This window comes from Bufo bufo, chromosome 3 (genome assembly GCF_905171765.1).
Source record: "Bufo bufo chromosome 3, aBufBuf1.1, whole genome shotgun sequence".
Classification (NCBI taxonomy): domain Eukaryota; kingdom Metazoa; phylum Chordata; class Amphibia; order Anura; family Bufonidae; genus Bufo; species Bufo bufo.
The window spans coordinates 693,088,437-693,109,238 of record NC_053391.1 but is presented as its reverse complement, the minus strand read 5'-3'; the positions used below and the strand labels follow the sequence as shown (position 1 = coordinate 693,109,238).

The following is a 20,802-nucleotide window of genomic DNA, read 5'->3' as shown; positions in this document are numbered from 1 at the left end:
AGATAGATAGATAGATAGATAGATAATAGATAGATAGATAGTAGATAGATATGAGATAGATAGATGATATATAGACAGATATCAGGCGGATACAATATACAGACAGGGGACTGGACGCTCAGACACTTCCTGCTCCTCAGCATTCCTCCTTCAGATCTCATTTCAGCCTCCAGACATCTGCAGGTCACAGGTAAGTGGCCCGGCAGGTAGGTCTCATGTGGGACACTTGCTGACAATAGACAGGAAGTTATGAATTCTCGGCTCTGATACAATGTATCTCTTCTCGGGTCATGTGACGTGCGGGGCGGAGTCGTGAGAGGCTGGTGACGTGTGGCCACGCCCCCCGGTTTTATCCCCGCCCCCGTGTTGTGGCTGTGGATGGCAGCATGCAGGACGCGGAGCGCAGAGTCCGGGACCCGGGGGGGAGAGCGGCCTGGAAGGGCCACATCATCCGGGAGCTGCAGCGCCGGGACCGAGCCCAGACAGGGGTCTTCCAGGAGCTGATCCAGTCGTGTGAGTCCCGCCCCCCGCCGGGCGTCAGTGACAGGGGGAGGGTGCGGGGATCGTTCAGTACCTCTTCTCTGTACTGGGGGGATCGCTCAGTACCACTTCTCTGTACTGGGGGGGGGGATTGCTCAGTATCACTTCTCTGTACTGGGGGGGATCGCTCAGTACCACTTCTCTGTACCGGGGGGATCGCTCAGTACCACTTCTCTGTACTGGGGGGGATCGCTCAGTACCACTTCTCTGTACTGGGGGGGATCGCTCAGTACCACTTCTCTGTACTGGGGGGGGATCGCTCAGTACCACTTCTCTGTACTGGGGGGGATCGCTCAGTACCACTTCTCTGTACTGGGGGGATCGCTCAGTACCACTTCTCTGTACTGGGGGGGATCGCTCAGTACCACTTCTCTGTACTGGGGGGGGGGGATCGCTCAGTACCACTTCTCTGTACTGGGGGGGATCGCTCAGTACCACTTCTCTGTACTGGGGGGGATCGCTCAGTACCACTTCTCTGTACTGGGGGGATCGCTCAGTACCACTTCTCTGTACTGGGGGGGAGCGCTCAGTACCACTTCTCTGTACTGGGGGGGATCGCTCAGTACCACTTCTCTGTACTGGGGGGGATCGCTCAGTACCACTTTTCTGTACTGGGGGGGATCGCTCAGTACCACTTCTCTGTACTGGGGGGGATCGCTCAGTACCACTTCTCTGTACTGGGGGGGATCGCTCAGTACCACTTCTCTGTACTGGGGGGGATCGCTCAGTACCACTTCTCTGTACTAGGGGGGGGATCGCTCAGTACCACTTCTCTGTACTGGGGGGGATCGCTCAGTACCACTTCTCTGTACTGGGGGGGATCGCTCAGTACCACTTCTCTGTACTGGGGGGGGGATCGCTCAGTACCACTTCTCTGTACCGGGGGGGATCGCTCAGTACCACTTCTCTGTACCGGGGGGGATCGCTCAGTACCACTTCTCTGTACCGGGGGGATCGCTCAGTACCACTTCTCTGTACCGGGGGGGATCGCTCAGTACCACTTCTCTGTACTGGGGGGGGATCGCTCAGTACCACTTCTCTGTACTGGGGGGGGATCGCTCAGTACCACTTCTCTGTACTGGGGGGGGATCGCTCAGTACCACTTCTCTGTACTGGGGGGGATCGCTCAGTACCACTTCTCTGTACTGGGGGGGATCGCTCAGTACCTCTTCTCTGTACGGGGGGGGGGGGATCGCTCAGTACCACTTCTCTGTACTGGGGGGATTGCTCAGTACCACTTCTCTGTACTGGGGGGGATCGCTCAGTACCACTTCTCTGTACCGGGGGGAACGCTCAGTACCACTTCTCTGTACCGGGGGGGATCGCTCAGTACCTCTTCTCTGTACGGGGGGGGGATCGCTCAGTACCTCTTCTCTGTACGGGGGGGGATCGCTCAGTACCTCTTCTCTGTACGGGGGGGGATCGCTCAGTACCACTTCTCTGTACTGGGGGGGGGTCGCTCAGTACCACTTCTCTGTACTGGGGGGGATCGCTCAGTACCACTTCTCTGTACTGGTGTGGGGGGGGGGGTGAATATGTGAATGAGCCCCACTGTTTTCAATATGTAAATAAATGGGAGGGGACAAGGTTATGAGGAGGCGGAGTAACATGGAGGAGAACAGCCACTGACAGAGCAGGACTAACCTGGACGGGCAGCTGCTGGAGGACTACTGATCCCAGCATGCACAGATCTCTATTCTACTACAGGGTAATACGGGTCATGCTGGGAGTTGTAGTTCCACATCATTACATTGTATCAGTGTGTCTCTCTCCAGACTGACACTCTGTGGGTTAATGAGCACTTACCTGGGCTCGGTGGGGGAGGGGGTGACCTCAGGGGAAATAAACATCTTCATGAGTCACTGGCTACAAGCCCTGCGGGATGAGGAACTGCGCTGGATGATGGGTGTAGTCACTCTTAAAGGGACATGGCTCTAGTAGATTGTTACCTATTGCTCCCTGTTATCAGCCAGTAGCGGGGTCAGAGGTCGTGGTACGCCCCCGTGGATGTAGTGTCTGCACTGCTACCTGCGTCCCAGTATGGAGAACTGGAGGATTTCACCCCGGTGGGGAATTTGTCACTCTGCTTTTACATGGAGGAGGCACCGACCTGTGAGAGTGGACATGTACCGAGGCACGAGGCTTAAAGAACCTGCAACCCCTGACCCCCATAGATCACCGCCACAGATGCAGTTTTATTTGGTGATCAGGGGTCTCATCCTCACTCCCATAATTGCTTGCACTGCACCCCTCCCCTAGCTGTGATGAATAAAATGCTAGAACTACAGTAAAGACTGACAGAGACTTGAGTAGCTGGAAAGAGGAAAAGGACTCCCATCATCTGTAATCCCTCTGAATAGAAGACTCCATATAAAAGGGCGACTCAAGAAGGAGTTAGAGAGGAACTAGGGCACCAGAGGGGGCACTGCCCAGTGGGAGGGTGAGCCGTGTCGGCTCTGCTGACCCAGCGCATAGTGCTGGTTGTCTGTGGTGTTCAGATGCTGAGCCGTGTATCTAATCCTATCCTGTGTGATACTGTCTGCTGAGCTGTATCTAATCCTATCCTGTGTGATACTGTCTGCTGAGCTGTGTATCTAATCCTATCCTGTGTGATACTGTCTGCAGAGCTGTGTATCTAATCCTATCCTGTGTGATACTGTCTGCAGAGCTGTGTATCTAATCCTATCCTGTGTGATACTGTCTGCTGAGCTGTGTATCTAATCCTGTCCTGTGTGATACTGCCTGCTGAGCTGTGTATCTAATCCTCTCCTGTGTGATACTGTCTGCTGAGCTGTGTATCTAATCCTCTCCTGTGTGATACTGTCTGCTGAGCTGTGTATCTAATCCTATCCTGTGTGATACTGTCTGCTGAGCTGTGTATCTAATCCTCTCCTGTGTGATACTGTCTGCTGAGCTGTGTATCTAATCCTATCCTGTGTGATACTGTCTGCTGAGCTGTGTATCTAATCCTCTCCTGTGTGATACTGTCTGCTGAGCTGTGTATCTAATCCTATCCTGTGTTATACTGTCTGCTGAGCTGTGTATCTAATCCTATCCTGTGTGATACTGTCTGCTGAGCTGTGTATCTAATCCTCTCCTGTGTGATACTGTCTGCTGAGCTGTGTATCTAATCCTATCCTGTGTGATACTGTCTGCTGAGCTGTGTATCTAATCCTCTCCTGTGTGATACTGTCTGCTGAGCTGTGTATCTAATCCTATCCTGTGTGATACTGTCTGCTGAGCTGTGTATCTAATCCTATCCTGTGTGATACCGTCTGCTGAGCTGTGTATCTAATCCTCTCACATGTGATACTCTTTGCTCCTTTCCTCATATAATTTGGTTACATGTAATTCAATAATCAGTTGTGTGGATTATGGACTGGACCTCGTGCCTCCTGTGTACCCCGCACCTCATGCCTTCTCTGTACCTCGTGGCTCCTGTTTACCTCTTGTATACCCCCACACCCAGTGCCTCCTGTGTACCCCGCGCCTCCTGTGTACCCCGCGCCTCCTGTGTACCCCGCGCCTCCTGTGTACCTCGCGCCTCCTGTGTACCTCGTGTGTATAGATCTCATGGTTCCTGTCCGGTCCCTCTAGATCTTATATAAATGTCAGTTGGAGAAGAAAGCAGTGAAGAGTTTCCTTGCTGACCTCATGGTGACTGTCCCTTTAAGGATGTGGGGGGCTCCTGCTCGTGTCGTGACTGTATCGTTCCTGCTGCTCCGGCGCTGTGTTTGCTTCACCATTATAAATAGTTTATTATTACCCCCCGCCCCCCCGGCCTTGAACTTGCACTCGGGCTCTGATTTTGTGGTTTTGGCAGCAGAACGGTCAGGAAAGGGAGAGGAGGGAGATGACGGTGCGGGGGGGCGAGGGGCAGTCGAGGTGACGGTACGTGACGGGGGGGGGGGTCAGCGTCCACCTCATTCTTAGGATAAAGGCTGAATGTGGCTCCGGATCACTTATAATCCGTATCGGGGGCTTCTGCCGTTACGTCTGCCGGGGCCCCTCTCATGGACACCGTGTCTCCTCCTCTACCTTACTATAGAATCCATCCCGGGGTCCATAAACAGATTCACCCAGCTTTCCACATACCCTGAGTGGCACAGAAACCTCCTGTGTAATGCTGCTGCATCCTCAGTCTGTGACTGTGCCAGTCTTCACTGCAGCTCAGTCATTCTATTCATGAAGCAGGTGGTTCGGATGAGCAGGCTGAAATGGCACTGCGGATGGACTGCGGGTTCCGATTTCCAGACGCTCTGAGTGATCAGGTTACCGTTTTTTCTGGTCACTGACCCCACAATTATCAGACCGCCCCCAGAATCATTGAGACCTTCTGGTTTTGGGGTCTTTACATCCAGTTATTTGATGGTTTATTTATTTTATTTTTTATTTATTTATTTATTTCAGACAATAAACTTCTGGAAAAATCAGTTTTTCTGAAGGACTTGACAGAAAAAATCCAGACTGAGCCTGTCCTGTTCCCGGGGGGCCACCATGCTGCTAGGTAGGTACAGGCGAGGGGTGGGTGGTCAGGGCAGTATACTTAATGTGCTGTATCTAAGCCTCTACTGTATGAATAGGGGTATCTAAGCATATGCAGCTGGAAAGTTTGTGAACCCTTCAGAAGTCTCTGTATTTCTGTATAACTTTGACCTAAAACTTTATCTAAAAATAGATAAAGAACCAAAATGAGTCATTTATTTACTGAGAAAAATGATCCGATATCCTACGTCTGTGAGCGGTAAAAGTATGCGGACCTTTAGGATTGGAGTCGGGTGTCGGCGACCTGTTTTATGTAAAGAACGTGTATCTATCAAAGTCTGATCTTCACAGCACGTCTTGGGAGTGTATCATGGCAGGAACAAAGGAGATTTCTGAGGACCTCGCGAAAAGAGTTGTTGATGCTCATCAGGCTGGAAAAGGTTATAAAACCATCTCTAAACAGTCTGGACTCCACCAATCCTTAGTCAGACAGAATGTCTGCAAACTGAGGAAATTCAATAAGGGTCAACCAACAAAGACTATGCCAAGAGGAAGATGTGTAATAGTCTGCAATCTACAAAGGAACCCAAGGGAAACTGAGTAACGGAAGCCCTTTCTCTCATTTTCTGATTTTAATTTTCATGCGTCTACAGTCAGGAGGACACTGACCAGCAATGGTGTGCATGGCAGCACTGTTAGGAGAAAACCACTGCTCTCCAAAAAGAACATTGCTGCTCATCTGCATTTTATAAAGATCACCTGGACAAGCCAGAAGTATAGTAAATGAGAAGCGGAGAAAGGAAAACTCTGTATCCAGCATAAGAACCTCATCCCATCTGTGACACCTGGTGTGGTGGGATCATGCTTTGGGCCTGTTCTGCTGCATCTGGGCCAGGACGGCTCACCATCATTGATGGAATGATGAATTCTGAATGATAACAGCAAATTGTGGAGGAAAATGTCAGAACGTCTGTCCGTGAGCGGAATCTCAGTAGAATGGAGTAGTGGGTCATGGAGCAAGACAACGTTTTACCAAAGATGGTTAATGAAGAAGAAGGAGTGGACGAGTCACAGTCCGGACCTTAATGCAATAGAAATGTCGTGGAAGGACCTGAAGCGAGCAGTTCATAGCCGATGCCACCAACATAGCAGAGCTGAAGCTGTTCTGTAGGGAGGAACGGGCTGAGATCCCTCCAAGCCGATGAGAAGGAGTAATAAACAATTCGATACTGAAGATCGGGGTTCACATACTTTCACAGACGTGATATCGGAGCATTTACCCCAATAAATAAATGGTCTCGTATTTTTTTTGTCATTTGTTTGATTTGGTTCTTTATTTACTTTTAGGACTTGTAAAAATCTAATGTAGATTTAGGTCAAATTTATCCAGAAAAATAGAAAATTCTGAAGGGTTCACAAACTTTCCAGCACCGCTGCAAGATGTGATACTGTCTGCTGAGCTGTGTATCTAATCCTATCCTGTGTGATACTGTCTGCTGAGCTGTGTATCTAATCCTATCCTGTGTGATACTGTCTGCAGAGCTACATATCTAATCCTATCCTGTGTGATACTGACGGCTGAGCTGTGTATCTAATCCTACCCTGTGTGATACTGACTGCTGAGCTACGTATCTAATCCTCTCCTGTGTGATACTTTCTGCTGAGCTGTGTAACTAATCCTATCCTGTGTGATACTGTCTGCAGAGCTACGTATCTAATCCTATCCTGTGTGATACTGTCTGCTGAGCTGTGTATCTAATCCTATCCTGTGTGATACTGACTGCTGAGCTGTGTATCTAATCCTATCCTGTGTGATACTGACTGCTGAGCTGTGTATCTAATCCTATCCTGTGTGATACTGTCTGCTGAGCTGTGTATCTAATCCTATCCTGTGTGATACTGTCTGCTGAGCTGTGTATCTAATCCTATCCTGTGTGATACTGTCTGCTGAGCTGTGTATCTAATCCTACCCTGTGTGATACTGCCTGCTGAGCTGTGTATCTAATCCTATCCTGTGTGATACTGTCTGTTGAGCTGTGTATCTAATCCTATCCTGTGTGATACTGTCTGCTGAGCTGTGTATCTAATCCTATCCTGTGTGATACTGTCTGCTGAGCTGTGTATCTAATCCTATCCTGTGTGATACTGTCTGCTGAGCTGTGTATCTAATCCTATCCTGTGTGATACTGTCTGCTGAGCTGTGTATCTAATCCTATCCTGTGTGATACTGTCTGCTGAGCAGTGTATCTAATCCTATCCTGTGTGATACTGTCTGCTGAGCTGTGTATCTAATCCTATCCTGTGTGATACTGTCTGCTGAGCTCTGTATCTAATCCCAAGATGCGCTGCATATTGGAATATTGCAGGTTGGTGGCTCTCCCTAGTGTCCACATCTTGTTGCTTAGTTTCCCCGTTTTCTGTACTGTAGGACCCTCCCGGAGGGGGTGCACACTACTGGATCAGACGCCTCCCCCACCCTACAGAAGGAGATTTCGGCGCTCAGGGACTACAATGGAGAGGTAAATGTTGCGCCCCCGGTATGAGAAGACTCTTCTAGTCTAATGACTGACTGTAGGTCTGACGATGGGGCCCGCCTCGACGATGGGGCCCGCCTCGACGAATGGGCCCGCCTCGACGAATGGGCCCGCCTCGACGAATGGGCCCGCCTCGACGAATGGGCCTGCCTCGACGGCGCGGGCTGTCTTTACGGTCGGGGTCTGTCTGATGATCCGCCACCTGCGGCTCCATTGCTGATTTCTTGCTGACCTTGTTGTCCTTGCAGTTGGCCTTTCAAGCCTGCGAGCTGAAGAAGGAGGTGCAGGAGCGGGAGCAGGAGCTGCAGCAGCAGAGGTCCAGGTGCGGCTCTCACCCCGGAGCTGAGCTCTGAGTGCTTGATCCTCTCTCTTTCTCCCTAGTTCTGCACATTCTCTCCTAGGTTTTGCCCTTACAGTGTTTCGTATGCTCTTGTCACATCCAGAGCTGCATTCACTTCTGCTATTTGCACAGCCGTGTATTTAATCTCCAACTTGTAAATCAAATATTCAGTGATAGATTTTTTGAATGCAGCTCTGGATGTGACTTGAGTACAAAACATTATTTTATTTATTTATTTATTTACTTTTTTCTTTTGTGCCACTGACTCCACATGAGCCGCGTTGTTTATTGGAGTCTGAGGTCGTCTAAAATCCACCTCACTTTGCTGCTCTGTCCCTCTTTCCTTGCTTTACACTGCAGCTCTTCTCTGTTAGGGCATAGTCTTGAACACTGATCCAGCTGAGCTACAATGTCTGCTGTGGCCTGAGATTCGCCTTCTGTCACATTAGAGGCTCAGAATTGTACTCTGCCCCTTCTCCATACTTTACACTGCAGTTCTGCTCTGTTAATGCATAGCTGTGATCGGTGTCTCCAGCTTACCTGCATTGTGTATTAGAATCTCAAATGGTCTAAAATCAACCCCCCCCCCCCCCCCCCCGTCTCAGTGCTTGCTTTGTGTACTGCTCCCTCCTCTATTCTTTACACTGCAGCTCGGCTTTCTTACAAAGCAGATCTTCTTACTGGTGTCTTCTCCAGCATCTCCTTCCTCGCTGCCCTGGTGGACGATCACAAACCTCAATGTCAGTGCCTGGATAATGAGATGGTCCAGATGGTCTGTGCCAATGCTGACCTAAAGGAAGACTATGACCATCTGCTGGCGAAGCGCCTCCTACTGGAGGGGCAGCTTCATGAGGCCGAGGAGGAGCAGCGCGACCTCATTGAGGCTTTGACCATGAAGAAAGTGATGGAAGCGGAGCAGCAGAACAGCATCAACGAGAGGTGGTCACCCCCAGATTTTTTTGGGGGAGGGGGGCGGGGGTTATGGAAATAATTAACCTCATTGGACAACGTATATATTATCACCCCTGACATATGGGGTCGGGGGCCCTCTATTCTCGAGGTGGTTCTGCATGTATCAGATATAACGCATCCGGGGGTGACAGCATGGATTTGGGGGTCCCCATGACCAGACCCCTCAATATCTGCTCCTCGCGGTGGGGGGCGGTCAACGGGGACTTCACCGGCTTTCTTTTTTTTTCGTTACAGGAGGAAGGATGAGATGTGGAGCCGCATAGTCAAAAAAGCCTTGCGCAAGACAGTCAGCGCCGAAGGGTGAGTATCGGGGGCAACGAAAAGCGGGGTAATTTATCCAAAAATATTCTCATATTTAAGCCTTTTCAGACATTTTTCAGCACGAAACCCATTGCTTTGGTTATCTGTTCTTATACTCCAGTCACATCCAGAGCTGCATTTGAATCCCTGCTGCTGGCTCTCGGGCAAAGAGAATGTGAGCGCTCACTGCTGCCCTCTGCTGGTCCAGAGCCGGTATTGTGGCAGATACAGGCAATAAAGAAGGCAGCTCTGGTTGTGTGTAGAGCAGTCATAAATGACTGGAAGATGCAGCTCTGGGTGTGACTGGAGTATCACTAGATGTCACAGGTGAGATCACTGCACCTACGTTATTTCTGATGCCTTTTATTGTAGAATAGAGTCGGACGACTCCTCGCAGATCTTCGTGTCCGCGTGTTGGCCTCCCGCCCTCCCGTCTGTATCGGTCACGCCGTAAGGTTCTCGTGTGGCGGTTGTGCTCCTTTGTGTCCAGCAGAGGTTCTCAGACGTGTCCGATTACCGTCCATTATTCCCAGGCCGCGTGTAGTATGGGAGGAGGAGCTAATGCTTTGTGGGTGGGGCTATAATTCCTCAATATTAGAAATTTGCAATATCGCCCCCTCGTGGGTTTTTAGTGAAGTGCGATTGCAGTGCACCCTCCTCCTCTCGGCGCTGCTGGGAGGTTGATTCATGGAAAGATCAGTCTGAAAACCTCTGCTATGTGGTCAATGTGGGCAAATCATCTGCAAACTGATGGATGGTAAATAGTATAGGTAAAAGAAACCTAACGGTAAAGACTGGGGAACCCCGACCTTACAGTCTCCAGAGCACAAGTCCCTCACAGTATCGTCAGGTCTTCACTATCGCCCAACTGCAGGAAGTGAGCAACAATCCCAAGACTCATAGACCGCCATCCGCTCAGTTTGTCAATGACGTCCAACCACTCACTGATCACATGACTAGACACTGACGTCACATGTATGACATCACACGCCGGGTTCATTGGATGAACATCTGAGAAATGAGAGTTTTCAGGCAACGTGACGGGGGAGGACTTACACTTTGTTTACGGTTCTAGGGATGTTTGTCAAACGCGCTCTATGAATTTACATGAATTAAGCAGCATGGAGATGACCGGCAACCAAGAATTAGAGAAATCTTCCCCCAGGACATGCAGGTGAGAAAATAACTCAAGGAACAAGGAAGTAACTACGATAATACTGCCCCTATGTACAAGAATATAACTACTATAATACTGCTCCTATGTACAAGAATATAACTACTATAATACTGCTCCTATGTACAAGGATATAACTACTATAATACTGCTCCTATGTACAAGAATATAACTACCATAATACTGCTCCTATGTACAAGGATATAACTACTATAATACTGCCTCCTATGTACAAGAATATAACTACGATAATACTGCCCCTATGTACAAGAATATAACTACGATAATACTGCCCCTATGTACAAGAATATAACTACTATAATACTGCCCCCTATGTACAAGAATATAACTAATATAATACTGCTCCTATGTACTAGAATATAACTACTATAATACTGCTCCTATGTACAAGAATATAACTACTATAATACTGCTCCTATGTACAAGAATATAACTACTATAATACTGCCTCCTATGTACAAGAATATAACTACTATAATACTGCTCCTATGTACAAGGATATAACTACTATAATACTGCCTCCTATGTACAAGAATATAACTAATATAATACTGCCTCCTATGTACAAGAATATAACTGCTATAATACTGCTCCTATGTACAAGAATATAACTACTATAATACTGCCTCCTATGTGCAAGACTATAACTACTATAATACTGCTCCCTATGTGCAAGAATATAACTACTATAATACTGCTCCTATGTACAGGAATATAACTACTATAATACTGCTCATATGTACAAGAATATAACTACTATAATACTGCTCCTATGTACAAGAATATAACTACTATAATACTACCTCCTATGTACAAGAATATAACTACTATAATACTGCCTCCTATGTGCAAGACTATAACTACTATAATACTGCTCCCTATGTGCAAGAATATAACTACTATAATACTGCTCCTATGTACAGGAATATAACTACTATAATACTGCTCCTATGTACAAGAATATACCTACTATAATACTGCTCCTATGTACAAGAATATAACTACTATAATACTGCTCCTATGTACAAGAATATAACTACTATAATACTGCTCCTATGTACAAGAATATAACTACTATAATACTGCTCCTATGTACAAGAATATAACTACTATAATACTGCTCCTATGTACAAGAATATAACTACTATAATACTGCCTCCTATGTGCAAGACTATAACTACTATAATACTGCTCCCTATGTGCAAGAATATAACTACTATAATACTGCTCCTATGTACAGGAATATAACTACTATAATACTGCTCATATGTACAAGAATATAACTACTATAATACTGCTCCTATGTACAAGAATATAACTACTATAATACTACCTCCTATGTACAAGAATATAACTACTATAATACTGCCTCCTATGTGCAAGACTATAACTACTATAATACTGCTCCCTATGTGCAAGAATATAACTACTATAATACTGCTCCTATGTACAGGAATATAACTACTATAATACTGCTCATATGTACAAGAATATAACTACTATAATACTGCTCCTATGTACAAGAATATAACTACTATAATACTACCTCCTATGTACAAGAATATAACTACTATAATACTGCTCCTATGTACAAGAATATAACTACTATAATACTGCCTCCTATGTGCAAGACTATAACTACTATAATACTGCTCCTATGTACAAGAATATAACTACTATAATACTGCTCCTATGTACAAGAATATAACTACTATAATACTGCTCCTATGTACAAGAATATAACTACTATAATACTACCTCCTATGTACAAGAATATAACTACTATAATACTGCTCCTATGTACAAGAATATAACTACTATAATACTGCCTCCTATGTGCAAGACTATAACTACTATAATACTGCTCCTATGTACAAGAATATAACTACTATAATACTACTCCTATGTACAAGAATATAACTACTATAATACTGCTCCTATGTACAAGAATATAACTACTATAATACTGCTCCTATGTACAAGAATATAACTACTATAATACTGCTCCTATGTACAAGAATATAACTACTATAATACTGCTACTATGTACAAGAATATAACTACTATAATACTGCTACTATGTACAAGAATATAACTACTATAATACTGCTCCTATGTACAAGAATATAACTACTATAATACTGCTCCTATGTACAAGAATATAACTACTATAATACTGCTCCTATGTACAAGAATATAACTACTATAATACTGCTCCTATGTACAAGAATATAACTACTATAATACTGCTCCTGTGTACAAGAATATAACTACTATAATACTGCTCCTATGTACAAGAATATAACTACTATAATACTGCTCCTATGTACAAGAATATAACTACTATAATACTGCCCCCTGTGGAGCAGAATATTACTGTATCTAGAGGTTCGCTCATCCTTGCCTCTCGTGTGTTTCAGGTCTCAGTCTATGATTTCTTTAGGTCCTTCAAGAATTATGGGAGCATTAAGAAGCTTGTTTGAGTGAGTACGCTGCTGAGTCTATGACGGTATTATATAGTTACATTGTTATAGGCAGTGATCTGTTTTTCTTCTTCTCCCCTGCTGCAGATGAGGAGGGGGGGGGGGGGGGGTCCTATAGTGATGGCCACATACCTGATCGCTCTGCAGTGCGGTGTTTGCTTAGGTGGGGGCTGAATCTCGCCAGTGGCCCTGGTGCTGGTGAGGGGCAGGCCTCTTGAAACCGCTTTCTACGGGGGGATATCTGGCCTGCTGATATTCCCTCGTCAAATCCCAAGCTTTGTTGGAGAGTCGGATCTTGACTGATGGGGGCGCTGGCGAGAAGGTTCTCTTTCCCGGGAGATGCCTCGAGTGTAGGTGACATCATTGATCTCCCAGAACAGATCTTCCCCCTTTGTGGCTTACAGTTGGGACCCCCATTATTTGGCGGACCCTTGGGCTTTGATGGAGGTGTCTGGAGCCAGGATAGAACCAATGTTCTGTCTCTCTCTCTTTTTTGGTTGGGGGGGATTTTTATTGGAGATGATGGAAACTTTTATCTTTGTCTTTAGTTTTCGGAAGACACCAGATGATTGCAGTGTGGATGGCGAGTGGTATCGACCGTCGCCCGTGTGTGTGATCTGCTGCCCACCGAAAAGAGCCATCTATAGCAAGGTAAGACCCCCTCATCTGTAGACAGTGCCTAGGGGCCACCAGTGGAAGTGATTTTGGGGGCCCACAGGAATATGACTGGCGTGCAGAGCAGAACAGTATTGTGCACCGTACACTATCAAAGGGTTTCTCATTAAGCAACTCAATTAGTCGATAACTTAAGGGGGGATTCTTCATCTCGCTTGCGCCAGAAAAGTGACTTTTTGAGAAAAAACAAGTGACATGTGCCTCATTTTACTCTGCACTCACCATGGCAAGGGTGGAGAAGGGGCGCAGCCATCAGACAGAAGTCCAGGGGCCAAAAACACTACAGGGAATTTTTCCAGTCGGCTGATGCCCATAGGGCTACCCTCGCCCTCCTCACTGCCGCTGTCCGGGTACATACTACTGGGGGAACTGTGGGGGTCATTATCATAGAAAGCGCAGGCAGCATGTGCTCTCCGCAGCCGTATGTCCGCTCCGTAGCCCCGCAAAAAAAAAAAATAGAACGTATCCTATTCTTGTCTGTTTTAGGCATTGTTATGATGGATCCGCAAATAAAAACGGATGTCATCTGTTTTTTGTTTTTTTGGGCGGATCTGCAATTTGCGGACCGCAAAACACATACGGTCGTGTGCATGTAGCCTAAAAGCGTGATCTTGTGATGTCACATCGCTGAGAGTGCCGGGTCCTGCGGCCTAAAGTCTCCCTGTTTATGCCGGTGGTGAGGGGAGTGTTTTTTTTATTTTAATTTTATTTTTTTTATTTTAATTTTATTTTTTTATATTACAATTTTTTTTATTAGAAATTCAAACGGTACAAATAAATAAAAACAATAACATAATTATATACCTTCCCCCCCCCTATTCATACCCAAACAACCCCCCCTTGCGATTCGTCTTCCCCCCCCAATTAATAAACCAAAAAAGGAGGGGATTATGAGGATAGAGGCAGGAAAGCCTTAAAACTTCCATTCTGCCCAAATTCTCTGTGTTTCTGTGTTTATCATAGGCGTTCGCAACCTATTGCATTAAGGTGTGCACCCTGAGGGTCCATTCACACATCCGTAATTTGGGTCCGCATTCGTTCTGCAATTTGTGGACCCATTCACTTTCAATGGGGCTGGAATGGATGCAAATCTGAATTTCCGGGATCCGCATCCGTTTTTTCGGGATCCATTTTTTTTCGTGATCCGCAATTCCGTTCCTGAAAAAAAATAGAACATGACCTATTCTTGTCCGCAATTGCGGACCAGAAAAGGCATTTTCTATTATAGTGTCTGTGATGTGCGGTCGGCAAATTGCGGATCGCAAGTCGCAGGTGTCCGTTTTTTGCGGATCGCACATTGCAGGTGTCCGTTTTTTGCAGATCGCACATTGCAGGTGTCCGTTTTTTGCGGATCGCACATTGCAGGTGTCAGTTTTTTGCGGATCTGCAAAACACTTGCAGACATGTGAATGGACCCTGAAGCACAAACACGCACACCGTGCTCGTGTGTACTGTATGTGTATATATATATATATATAGCCTTTATGCCATTAGCCCCCAGCAGCCTCATTTTTTATAAAGTAAAAACCATGTACCTCTCTGTTCCTGCTCCTCGCCGCCCGCGATTTTCTTCCTCCTGATGTCAGCTCTCAGCTGTGTGCTCTGAACTGGCGCGCACAGCATGACGTCACAATGCGCCTCACGCTGTGCGCGGCCCTGCACAGCCGACAGCCGAGGACCAGGAAGCGGTAAGTACAGAGCGTTCACCACTTTCTGGTCCTCCGGTACTAATGAGCTCTTCCAAAATGGAAGCGCTTCATTTGTATTCGCGGGCCAGCGGGGCTCAAGAGGCATCTGCCGGAGGTGACAGAACCTCAATTTTAAAGGCTTGATTAGTCGCCCAGCAGACCCGGCACACCGCCTGCGCACCCCCTGCACACCCGGCACACCCCCTGCGCACCCCCTGCACACCCCCTGCGCACCCCCTGCGCACCCCCTGCGCACCCCCTGCACACCCGGCACACCCCCTGCGCACCCCCTGCACACCCCCTGCGCACCCCCTGCACACCCCCTGCACCCCCTGCACACCCCCTGCACACCCGGCGCACCCCCTGCGCACCCCCTGCACACCCGGCGCACCCCCTGCGCACCCGGCACACCCCCTGCGCACCCCCTGCACACCCCCTGCACACCCCCTGCGCACCCCCTGCGCACCCCCTGCACACCCCCTGCGCACCCCCTGCACACCCGGCACACCCCCTGCGCACCCCCTGCACACCCGGCACACCCCCTGCGCACCCCCTGCACACCCCCTGCGCACGCCTATGGTGTTTATATAGAATATTTTCATATAACTTAATCTTATTAACAAGGTTCTAGAAAACCAATCCCGGGGAATCGGACGTCTCGCCAAGAACATAAAACTACTGTAATCAAAAGAATCCTTTTATATTTTTGCCCCCCCCCCCCCCCCCCCCTCCCAGTCCCCAGCATTCCACTGTGGATGGAATCTCCACTTCCAATTCTCAGGTAATAAAATGATGACTTGTCCCCCAATCTTGTTTCAACTCTGTACATGTCCAGAACATACGCAGGCGAGTCACACCGTGGACAGGTGGAAGTGTCCTGTAGACCACATTTATTCAACCGTAAGGCCCCTTTCACACGGGTGAGAATTCCGCGCGCGTGCAATGTGTCAGCTGAACGCATTGCACCCGCACTGAATCCGGACCCGTTCACTTCTATGGGGCTGTGCAGATGAGCAGTGATTTTCACGCATCACTTGTGCGTTGCGTGAAAATCGCAGCAAGCTCTATATTGTGCGTTTTTCACGCAGCCCTGGCCCCATAGAAGTGAATGGGTCTGCGTGAAAATCGCAAGCAAGTGCGGATGCGGTGCGATTTTCACGCATGGTTGCTAGGAGATGATGTTAGTAAATTGATAAAAGTCAATTTGCTGTATTATTTTCCCTTATAACCTGGTTATACGGGGAAATAACGGCATTCTTAATACAGAATGCAAAGTAAGCTAGCGCTGGAGGGGTTAAAAAAAAATAAAAAATTACCTCACCTCACCCTGTTGTTCGCGCAGCCGGCATCGTCTTCTTTCTTCTTCTTTCAGGACCTGCCAAAGGACCTTTGATGACGTCACCACGTGGAAGGATCTTCTGTCTTCACTCAGCAGGACCTGCGCTGACGTCACCACACGGTGCGCGCGATGACGTCATCAAAGGTCCTTTGGCAGGTCCTGAAAGAAGAAGAAAGAAGACGATGCCGGCTGCGCGAACAACAGGATGAGGTGAGGTAATTTTTATTTTTATTTTTTAACCCCTAATGCCACATTTTAGTAAGTATTCTGTATTAGGAATGCTGTTATTTTCGCTTATAACCAGGTTATATTGGAAAATAATAAAATCTACAGAACCCCAAACCTGAACTTCAGTGAAGAAGTCCGGGTTCGGCTCCGGGTACCACATTCAGTTTTTTATCACACGTGTGCAAAACACATTGCACCCGTGCGATAAAAACTGAACATCGGAACGCAATCGCAGTCAAAACTCACTGCAATTGCGTACCGGATCGCAGACGCAACGCATCCAGACACGCTCGTCTGCAAGGGGCCTAAAGGTGTGATGTAGATTTGGTGTATAATATAAAATGGAACCAAAACTTGATTAAAACGATGAGAAACTAAAGTTAAATTCCCCAATATATTATCCCAGTCTTTGAGACCAATTCCTGGACAATCAATTTGCCGAGCCTTTCGTCCCGGAGAACGTGTGTTATCAAATCGTGCAAATTATAATCAGCCCCCTTTATTAGGAATAAAACCATTATGATCAGGATGTATCATTTTTTTATAACATTATTTTTTTTTATTACATTTTAGGGTGGAATGGAATTTTTTATTTTATTTTTTATCTTTCAGGTTTTACTCGTGCCTGTGGACTGTAAATGCTATAGTATCGATATTACCCTGAGGTGCCGCGGTTGGTATTGACTGTGGCAGCTTACGGGTTAAACTGCAGGGTTGGTAACGATCTCTTATCCCAGCCGTAAAGGACGCGGCTGCTGCAAAGTCCTTGCCCCTTTCACACAAGCGCGGGTCCTGACCCATTCATTTCAATGGGTCTGTGCACACGAGCGCTGTTTTTCACGCGTTGCGTGAGAATCGCGGCGTGTTCTATAGTCTGCGTTTTTTATTTGTTTTTTCACGCCCCCCGGGCCCCATAGCAGTGAAAGGGGCTTCAGTGAAAATCGCATTGCACCCGGATGTAAAACTGAACACAGTCACAGACAAAACTGACTGAACTCGCTTGCGGAAGTGTGCGAGTTTCGCTGAACGCATCCGGAGCCGATCCGTATCGCTCATGTGAAAGAGGCCTAAACAGTTAAAGGCTGTGTGATTTTAGGCAAACTCTAAAAGGGTTCCCCGGGTATCATAAAAAATACCCGTGGAAGAAATTTGGTTTCATTAACACTTGCCTGCCTTGCTCCATTGTCCTCACTGCACCGGCCGCCAGCTCGCCCGCTCTTGTCCCGGGTGTGTGCGCTTATTTTCCTGTTCAGATGCATTTATTACTATGGAGCTGAACAGGAAAAGAAGCGCAAACATCTGTTCGGGAGAAGAGCTCCTCGCGGCCGGTGCGAGTGCGGCTGGGACAGCAGCATTAGTGGAGCTAGGGACAGGTAAGTATTAATGAAACCAAATTTCTTCCGCGGGTCCACGGGACACTTGCATTTTTCATGATGCTCGGAGAACCCTCTTAATTTATCTTTATACCGTATAAACTTCTAGTTTGTCAACCGCCATTGATGTGCGCCTGCTTGGGGGCCATTCACACGGCGTCTGCTTTCGGCTTGGTTCTATTCAATACAAACTACAATTACAACTCCCAACAGGTCCTGAAGGTCTGCAACCCACAGGGCATGCTGGGAGTTGTAATCTCCAGAGGGGAGGACAGTAAATACCTACCTGTTTGGGAGGAGAGCGGTCTGGGCAGACTTCTCAGCAGATCCTCATTCTTCTCTTCTGTAGCGCTGCCTGGTTGTCAAATAAACTGAGATCCCGCCGCCGCGCTCTGCACCGACTCACTCAGAAATTGGGCGGGCATCAGGGCTGCTCCTGCTGTGTGACGATTCACGCACTTAGAGCACAGATCGGGCGGCGGGCCCCGCAGCACTGCAGCAGCCATGCTAGAGGAGGAGCGGTGAGAAGAGCTCGGAGATTATCTGCCCATTGCTGGCGCTGTAGTGATCGCCTCGCTGCTTATTACACAGAGCTGCCGCTGATTAGTGACCATGTGATTATCAATCTAGGCATGCAGGCAAAGGGCCCTGAGGATTTCACCGGCTCCCCGGGGGCCAGTACGAGCCTGTCTGTAGAGACATACACTGATATTTATATTGCATCATCAATTATCAATGAAAACTGAAAGAATGTCTCTGAGTTTGTTACACAGTAATTATCATTTACAGGGAGTGCAGAATTATTAGGCAAGTTGTATTTTTGAGGATTAATTTTATTATTGAACAACAACCATGTTCTCAATGAACCCAAAAATCTCATTAATATCAAAGCTGAATATTTTTGGAAGTAGTTTTTAGTTTGTTTTTAGTTTTAGCTATTTTAGGGGGATATCTGTGTGTGCAGGTGACTATTACTGTGCATAATTATTAGGCAACTTAACAAAAAACAAATATATACCCATTTCAATTATTTATTTTTACCAGTGAAACCAATATAACATCTCAACATTCACAAATATACATTTCTGACATTCAAAAACAAAACAAAAACAAATCAGTGACCAATATAGCCACCTTTCTTTGCAAGGACACTCAAAAGCCTGCCATCCATGGATTCTGTCAGTGTTTTCATCTGTTCACCATCAACATTGCGTGCAGCAGCAACCACAGCCTCCCAGACACTGTTCAGAGAGGTGTACTGTTTTCCCTCCTTGTAAATCTCACATTTGATGATGGACCACAGGTTCTCAATGGGGTTCAGATCAGGTGAACAAGGAGGCCATGTCATTAGATTTTCTTCTTTTATACCCTTTCTTGCCAGCCACGCTGTGGAGTACTTGGACGCGTGTGATGGAGCATTGTCCTGCATGAAAATCATGTTTTTCTTGAAGGATGCAGACTTCTTCCTGTACCACTGCTTGAAGAAGGTGTCTTCCAGAAACTGGCAGTAGGACTGGGAGTTGAGCTTGACTCCATCCTCAACCCGAAAAGGCCCCACAAGCTCATCTTTGATGATACCAGCTCAAACCAGTACTCCACCTCCACCTTGCTGGCGTCTGAGTCGGACTGGAGCTCTCTGCCCTTTACCAATCCAGCCACGGGCCCATCCATCTGGCCCATCAAGACTCACTCTCATTTCATCAGTCCATAAAACCTTAGAAAAATCAGTCTTGAGATATTTCTTGGCCCAGTCTTGACGTTTCAGCTTGTGTGTCTTGTTCAGTGGTGGTCGTCTTTCAGCCTTTCTTACCTTGGCCATGTCTCTGAGTATTGCACACCTTGTGCTTTTGGGCACTCCAGTGATGTTGCAGCTCTGAAATATGGCCAAACTGGTGGCAAGTGGCATCTTGGCAGCTGCACGCTTGACTTTTCTCAGTTCATGGGCAGTTATTTTGCGCCTTGGTTTTTCCACACGCTTCTTGCGACCCTGTTGACTATTTTGAATGAAACGCTTGATTGTTCGATGATCACGCTTCAGAAGCTTTGCAATTTTAAGAGTGCTGCATCCCTCTGCAAGATATCTCACTATTTTTGACTTTTCTGAGCCTGTCAAGTCCTTCTTTTGACCCATTTTGCCAAAGGAAAGGAAGTTGCCTAATAATTATGCACACCTAATATAGGGTGTTGATGTCATTAGACCACACCCCTTCTCATTACAGAGATGCACATCACCTAATATGCTTAATTGGTAGTAGGCTTTCGAGCCTATACAGCTTGGAGTAAGACAACAGGCATAAAGAGGATGATGTGGTCAAAATACTAATTTGCCTAATAATTCTGCACGCAGTGTATACATGTACTGATCCTGAGTTACATCCTGTATTATACTCCAGAGCTGCACTCACTATTCTGCTGGTGCAGTCACTGTGTACATACATTACTTATCCTGTACTGATCCTGAGTTACATCCTGTATTATACTCCAGAGCTGCACTCACTATTCTGCTGGTGGAGTCACTGTGTACATACATTACTTATCCTGTACTGATCCTGAGTAACATCCTGTATTATACTCCAGAGCTGCACTCACTATTCTGCTGGTGCAGTCACTGAGTACATACATTACTTATCCGGTACTGATCCTGAGTTAC

At 46.9% G+C, this 20,802-nt stretch overlaps 1 protein-coding gene across 1 annotated transcript in view; it reads left to right on the top strand.

The window, feature by feature from the left end:
• The first annotated feature begins 347 nt into the window (after window positions 1-347).
• Window positions 348-20,802, top strand: part of ATG16L2 (autophagy related 16 like 2) — a 33,286-nt gene continuing 12,831 nt past the window's right edge. Inside the window, exons 1-9 of the mRNA XM_040426561.1 lie at window positions 348-513; window positions 4,951-5,047; window positions 7,454-7,544; window positions 7,808-7,881; window positions 8,596-8,838; window positions 9,106-9,171; window positions 10,247-10,345; window positions 12,787-12,849; window positions 13,398-13,500. Of these exons, the coding sequence (XP_040282495.1) occupies window positions 387-513; window positions 4,951-5,047; window positions 7,454-7,544; window positions 7,808-7,881; window positions 8,596-8,838; window positions 9,106-9,171; window positions 10,247-10,345; window positions 12,787-12,849; window positions 13,398-13,500 (963 nt within the window). The 5' untranslated portion in view covers window positions 348-386. The remainder of the gene's footprint in view (window positions 514-4,950; window positions 5,048-7,453; window positions 7,545-7,807; window positions 7,882-8,595; window positions 8,839-9,105; window positions 9,172-10,246; window positions 10,346-12,786; window positions 12,850-13,397; window positions 13,501-20,802) is intronic.